We start from the raw sequence: 7,356 nt of genomic DNA, 5'->3' as shown, positions 1-7,356 counted from the left end.
GCCTGGCACCCAGGCCCCAGAATGTCTCGGAACTGCGCGCCTTTCTCGGGCTACTCAATTACTTTGGGAACTTTATGCAGAACATGAGCACGCTGCTGGAGCCTCTCCATGTGCTACTCAGAACGGGGTACGATTGGTTTTGGGGGGACGCCCAAGAACGCACCTTCAATAAGGCATGCAACCTTCTATGTTCCAACAGTGTTTTAGCCTTTTTTGACCCAGGTAAAAAGCTAGTTCTTATGTGATGCGTCAGCATACGGGGGTGCGTTTTACACCATGTCAATGATGCGGATAAATTACAACCCATTTCTTATGCCTCCAGGTCACTTTCGCGGGCGGAGCGCAGGTACGGCATGGTTGAGAAGGAGGCGCTCGCGTACGTGTACGGTGTCAAAAAGATGCACCAATACCTGATCGGGGCCAAGTTCGCGTTAGAACCGACCACAAACCCCTCACGTCCCTGCTATCCGAGTGCAAGGCAATAAACACCAACGCCGCGGCGCGCATTCAGCGGTGGGCACTCATGCTGGCGTCTTACGACTATACAATAAGGCACAGACCAGGCACAGACAACGTGCTTAGCAGGCTACCCCTGGCGACCACGGAAGGGTCCGATGAACAGGACTGTGAGATAGTCATGGCAATCAATGCTTTTGAATCCATGGGTTTGCCCATGACGGCTCGCCAAATCAGAGGCTGGATGACCAGCGACCCCACGTTATCCTTAGTCAAAAGATATGTTTTAACTGGTGACTGGGCAGAGGCTCGCGATGCCTGCCCCGAGGAGATCAAACCTTCCCATAAGCGCATGCATGAACTATCACTACAGGCAGACTGCCTGATGTGGGGCAGCCGAGTAGTTCTGCCCTTGCGAGGCAGAGAGGCGTTTGTCCGGGAGCTCCACCGCGAGCACCCGGGGATCGTCCTTATGAAGGCCATAACCAGATCCCATGTCTGGTGGCCTGGCATTGATGCTGACTTGGAGCTCTGCGTCCGACGGTGCACCATTTGTGCCCAACTCAGTAATGCCCCCAGGGAGTCCCTGGCCCTGGCCCACCAAACCATGGTCGCGGGTGCATGTAGACTATGTGGGCCCATTCATGGGTAAAATGTTCCTCATAGTCGTCGATGCATTTTCAAAGTGGATCGAGTGCACCATTTTAAGCTCGAGCACCACCTCCACCACTGTGGAGAGCCTTATAACCATGTTTGCAACACACGGAATTCCTGACATATTGGTCAGTGATAATGGTCCGTGCTTCACCAGCTCAGAATTTCACGATTTTATAGTTGACCTCGGCATAAATCACGTTAAGACGGCACCGTTCAAGCCGGCCTCCAATGGCCAGGCGGAGCGAGCAGTGCAAATCGTTAAACAAGGCATGCTAAAAGTCCAAGGTCCCATACTGCAGAGCCGCCTGTCGCAACTGCTGCTGGCATACAGATCTCATCCGCATTCATTGACTGGGGTTCCCCCCGCGCAACTATTGATGAAACAGACCTTAAAGACTAGGCTCTTGTTAATCTTCCCAGACATGCATGAAATTGTTGAGGCAAAGCGGCGGAAGCTAACTGAGTACCATGACCGAAATTCGAGGGGGAAGTGGAATGAGATAGGGGACAAAGTGTTTGTGCTAAACTATGGCAGGGGTTCCAAATGGCTTGCAGGGACAGTAACAGGCAAGGAAGGAAACAGGCTACTAGTTGTACAAATGGACAATGGCCAAACCTGCCGGAGGCATATAGACCAAGTAAAAAGTAGATTCACCAACAACCCTGAAGAACCAGAGGCAGACTACAATGTGGAACTCACGCCACACGTGGTGGACAGACAGAGGGAACAACCTGAGGAAAGGGCAGTCTCAACAGACAGCCCAGGCGAGATACCAGCAATCATACTGAACGAAACAGACAGCCCAGGCGAGATACCAGCAATCACACTGAAAGAAAAACAGGCACCAAGGCAAACAACTGAACCACAACTAAGATGCTCCACGCGAGAGCGTAGACCACCTGAGAGATTGAAGCTATAAAGACAATAAGACTTGGGGGAGGGTGATGTCATGTATCTCACATCACTGTATATAACTGTATCTTACCATGCTATACATGACTGTAACTAGATATGACCTGTAACCACAAGCATACTTTACCACCAGGGGTGCACTTGCAGGAGACACTGCATACCTGTCCCACACAGGTATATAAAGGCAGGTCTCAGGCAAGTATGGCACTCGAGAGCTGTGAAATAAAGGTGCAGGTCCAGAGTGACCTTGACTTCAGCATGTGTCTCGTGTAAGTTTGTTCTACAGGGTCAGGATTTTACAAGAATAATCCGTTAGCACCAATTGTCAGAATCATTGGTATCAATAGATGCACCTTGGCAGAATGTAACACTATCAATAATCTCTCTGATGGCACTCGTTCCCATTGTTCACACGTCAGAATATTCTATTAACCTCGTGTCAACAGGGGAAATTTTTAGAAGATACAGTTATAATCGGCAAACCAACCCAATTAAAGATGTGGAGCTGCATTTATTTCTTGAAAGCCAGATGCATCAAAACAGGTGATAAATTCTCTGATTTCTTCGAGTGTTGGCTCCTCTTACAGTGAGGAGCAGTTGTAGATCATTGGCTATATCTTCACGCTGGGACTCCCACCGCTCCCAGTGTAAAAGTAAAACTTGCACCGAGCGCAAAGTCCTGCGCAAGTGGAACGCATCCCTTTCAGCGGCCCCCGGAACCCTTCTCCGGGCGAATTGCCTTCCAGCCGGATGAGGAAGGTGGGTGCAGGGGAACAATGATTGCGGTACGCGGCCTCTCCAGTCCTCCTCTCCCCGAGGCCGGGGCGATTTCTGAAGTGGTCGGGTTGAGGCAGCGGCCGCGATGTTCGGGGCTTCGGCGGAGAATCTCCTCAGACAGGCCAGGTAACAAGGCAGCGAGTGAGGCTGATCACTTTAACAGTCAAGACTTGCGTTTATATAGCGCCTTCCACCACCTCAGGACGTCCCAAAGCGCTTTACAGCCAATGAAGTACTTTTGGAGTGTAGTCACTGTTGTAATGTGGGAAACGCAGCAGCCAATTTGCGCACAGCAAGCTCCCACAAACAGCAAGCAACGTGATAATGATCAGATAATTTGCTTTTTTTGTTATATTGATTGAGGGATAAATATTGACCAGGACACCGGGGATAACTCCCCTGCTCTTCTTCGAAATAGTGCTGTGGGATCTTTTCCGTCCAGCTGAGAGCGAGCAGACGGGGCCTCGGTTTAACGTCTCATCCGAAAGACAGCACCTCCGACAGTGCAGCATTCCCTCAACACAGCACTGGAGTGTCAGCATAGATGATGAGCTCAAGTCTTTGGAGTGGGACTTGAACCCACAACCTTCTGACTCAGAGGCGAGAGTGTTACCCACCGAGCCATGGCCGACACAAGCAGCATGCCAGAGCTCAACCAGATCGAGTGCGGGCGACGGGCACTGAGGGTTTCTTTTTTAAAAAAGGGAACATTCACAATCATTGTGGATGAATGGAACCGAAGAACAGGAAGTACTGACAGCGCATAGCATCTGACAAGAGAAAGGGGCAGTTAATGTTTTGGGGGAGAGGCCCTTTTTAGATTGCGGCAGGTCTGCTGTTGTGTTACAAAACGAACATAAGAAATAGGAGCAGGAGTAGGCCATTTGGCCCCTTGAGCTGGCAGCGCCATTCAGTAAGATCATGGCTGATCTGATCTTGGCCTCAACTTCACTTCCTTGCCCGCTCCCCATATCCCTTGACTCCCTTAAACCAAACGGGTTTAAATCAGTAAAAACCCTAGAGTTTAGCACAATGTTTAACAGCAGTATTCAGGAATCTGTACGCAGGTTTGGGAGAAAATAAAATCAAGAAATGTGCAGAACTACCATAGAGTTCTTCATTAGAACTGCCAGTGTTACATTTTGGAATGTTTTCATCCTGTTTTGCTCTAGTTTTTTTTAACTTCTGTATGTCAGTGGCAAACCTGAGTTCCTTAGATTCTCTAAGTATCTTGGCTGATATCTAGGCAACTTTCATAATATAAAGAACTCTTTTTAAAAAAAAAAAATATTGTTCTAACTACTGCATCTATCCCATGCCTTTTGAATGAAATAACATGATACAATAACTCATTTTAGCATTTAACTGCCAAACAAATTTATTAAAAAGTGATTAAAAATTGAGAAGCAGAATATTGGCCAGCTTTTAATAGTAGCTCAGCTAGCAACTTATTAAAGTTGCACCCCAATTTTTCTTTTACGTTAAACTGTGTGTATTAATTTTTATACAAAGATTTTCTTTCCTTTTCTAACAAATCAGAAATTCTGTTGCTAAATAGTTTTCACGTAGATAAAAAGAAAGACTTTATATAGTGCCTTTCATGACCACCGGACCAACCAAATCGATTTACTGCCAATGAAGTATTTTTGAAGTGTAGTCACTGTTGTCATCATAGGCAGTCCCTCGGAATCGAGGAAGACTTGCTTCCACTCTTAAAATGAGTCCTTAGGTGGCTGAACAGTCCAATACGAGAGCCACAGTCCCTGTCACAGGTGGGACAGGTAGTCGTTGAGGGAAGGGGTGGGTGGGACTGGTTTACCGCACGCTCTTTCCGCTGCCTGCACTTGTTTTCTGCTTGCTCTCGGCGATGAGACTTGAGGTGCTCAGCGCCCTCCCGGATGCACTTCCTCCACTTAGGACGGTCTTTGGCCAGGGACTCCCAGGTGTCAGTGGGGATATTGCACTTTATCAGGGAGGCTTTGAGGGTGTCCTTGTAACGTTTCCACTGTCCACCTTTGGCTCATTTGCCGTGAAGGAGTTCCAGGTAGAGCGCTTGCTTTGGGAGTCTTGTAGTCTTGTGTCTGGCATGCGGACAATGTGGCCTGCCCAGCGGAGCTGATAAAGTGTGGTCAGTGCTTCAATGCTGAGGATGTTGGCCTGGTCGAGGACGCTAATGTTGGTGCGCCTGTCCTCCCAGGGGATTTGTAGGATCTTGCGGAGACATCGTTGGTGATATTTCTCCAGCGACTTGAGGTGTCTCCTGTACATGGTCCATGTCTCTGAGCCATACAGGAGGGCAGGTACCCTGTATGGCTCAGCTCTACACCATGAGCTTGGTGGCAGATTTGAGGGCCTGGTCTTCGAACACTCTCTTCCTCAGGCGGCCAAAGGCCGCACTGGAGGCGGTATTAAATCTTGTCGTCAATGTCTGCTCTTGTTGATAAGAGGCTCCCGAGGTATGGTAAATGGTCCACGTTGTCCCGGGCCGCACCGTGGATCTTGATGACTGGGGGGCAGTGCTGTGTGGCGAGGACAGGTTGGTGGAGGACCTTTGTCTTACGGATGTTTAACGTAAGGCCCATGCTTTCATGCGCCTCAGTAAATACGTCGACTATGTCCTGGAGTTCAGCCTCTGTATGTGCGCAGACGCAGGCATTATCCGTGTACTGTAGCTTGATGACAGAGGTTGGGGTGGTCTTGGACCTGGCCTGGAAACGGCGAGGGTTGAACAGGTTTCCACTGGTTCTGTAGTTTAGTTCCACTCCAGCGGGAAGCTTGTTGACTGTGAGGTGGAGTATGGCAGCGAGGAAGATTGAGAAGAGGGTTAGGGTGATGACTCATCCCTGTTTGATGCCGGTCCGGATGTGGATTGGGTCTGTAATGGATCCGTTGGTAAGGAGTGCACGGGGAAGTGGAACTGAGTCCATGATCAGATCAGCTATGATCTTATTGAATGGCAGAGCAGGCTCGAGGGGCCGTATGGCCTACTCCTGTTCCTATTTCTTATGTTCTTATGATCACGGCTTGCATGTCGTCATGGAGCAGGCGGAGGATGTAGTTGAACTTTTGGGGCATCCGAAACGGAGGAGGACGTTCCATAGACCCTCGCGGTTGACATTGTCGAACGTCTTTGTAAGGTCGAAGAAGGCCATGTATAAGAACATAAGAAATAGGAACAGGAGTATGCAATACGGCCTCTCGAACCTGCTTCGCCATTCAATAAGATCATGGCTGATCTGATCATGGACTCAGCTCCACTTCCCCGCCCGCTCCCCATAACCCCTTATCCCCTTATCGTTCAAGAAATTGCCTATTTCAGTCTTAAATTTATTCAATATCCCAACTTCCACAGCTCTCTGAGGCAGCAAATTCCACAGATTTACAACCCTCTGAGAGAAGAAATTCCTCCTCACCTCAGTTTTAAATGGGCGGCCCCTTATTCTAAGATCATGCCCCCTAGTTCTAGTCTCCCCTATCAGTGGAAACATCCTCTCTGCATCCACCTTGTCAAGCCCCCTCATAGTCTTATACGTTTCGATAAGATCACCTCTCATTCTTCTGAACTCCAATGAGTAGAGGCCTAACCTACTCAACCTTTCCTCATAAGTCAACCCCCTCATCCCCGGAATCAACCTCGTGAACCTTCTCTGAACTGCCTCCAAAGCAAGTATATTCTTTTGTAAATATGGAAACCAAAACTGCACGCAGTATTCCAGTTATACCTTGTATAGCTGTAGCAAGATTTCCCTGCTTTTATAATCATCCCCTTTGCAATAAAGGCCATGTATAAGGGCTGGCGCTGTTCCCTGCATTTTTCCTGCAGCTGTCGCGCTGCAAAAATCATGTCCGTTGTGCCCCGTAGGGGACGAAATCCACTCCGGGAGGAGCTCCTCGGCTACAAGGAGAAGACGGTTGAGGAGGACCTTAGTGATGACTTTCCCAGTGGCTGATAACAGGGAGATTCCTCTGTAGTTGCCGCAGTAGGACCTATCCCCTTTTTTAAAGACGGTCACGATCCCTACATCTCTGACATCTCCCGGCATGCTCTCCTCCCTCCAGATGAGAGAGATGAGGTCATGTATTCGCACCAACAGTGCCTCTCCGCCATACTTCAATGCATCAGCAGGGATTACATCCGCTCCCATAGCCTTGTTGTTCTTAAGCTGTCTTATGGCTTTTTCTACCTCGTGCAGTGTTGGGGTTTTACTGAGGTGCTGGCGGGTCGCATGCTGCGGGATGGAGTTGAGAACACTCGAGTCAAAGGCAGAGTCTCGATTGAGGAGATCTTGGAAGTGCTCCTTCTAGCGGGCCCTGACAGCCTCTGTGTCCTTGATGTTTCCCCGTTCTTGGCCAGCAGTGGGGTGGGGCCTTGGGAGTTTGGACCGTAGGTGGCCTTGACTGCGATGAAAAATCCTCGCATATCATGGCAGTCAGCCAGCTGCTGTATCTCCTGTGCTTTCTCCATCCACCACCTGTTCTTTAGGTCCCGGGTTTTTTGTTGGACCTCCGCCTTGAGCCGCCTGTAATGTTGCTTTGCTGCTTCCGCGTTGGGT

General features: G+C 49.3%; 1 protein-coding gene across 1 annotated transcript in view; it reads left to right on the top strand.

Moving 5' to 3' along the window:
* The first annotated feature begins 2,823 nt into the window (after positions 1-2,823).
* Positions 2,824-7,356, top strand: part of ap5z1 (adaptor related protein complex 5 subunit zeta 1) — a 54,118-nt gene continuing 49,585 nt past the window's right edge. Inside the window, exon 1 of the mRNA XM_070901286.1 lies at positions 2,824-2,929. Coding sequence (XP_070757387.1) covers positions 2,889-2,929 — 41 coding nt within the window. The 5' untranslated portion in view covers positions 2,824-2,888. The remainder of the gene's footprint in view (positions 2,930-7,356) is intronic.

The sequence above is a fragment of the Pristiophorus japonicus genome, chromosome 15 (genome assembly GCF_044704955.1).
Source record: "Pristiophorus japonicus isolate sPriJap1 chromosome 15, sPriJap1.hap1, whole genome shotgun sequence".
Taxonomy (NCBI): domain Eukaryota; kingdom Metazoa; phylum Chordata; class Chondrichthyes; family Pristiophoridae; genus Pristiophorus; species Pristiophorus japonicus.
The sequence above is the reverse complement of the archived record's forward strand: the minus strand, read 5'-3'. Positions and strand labels throughout refer to the sequence as shown.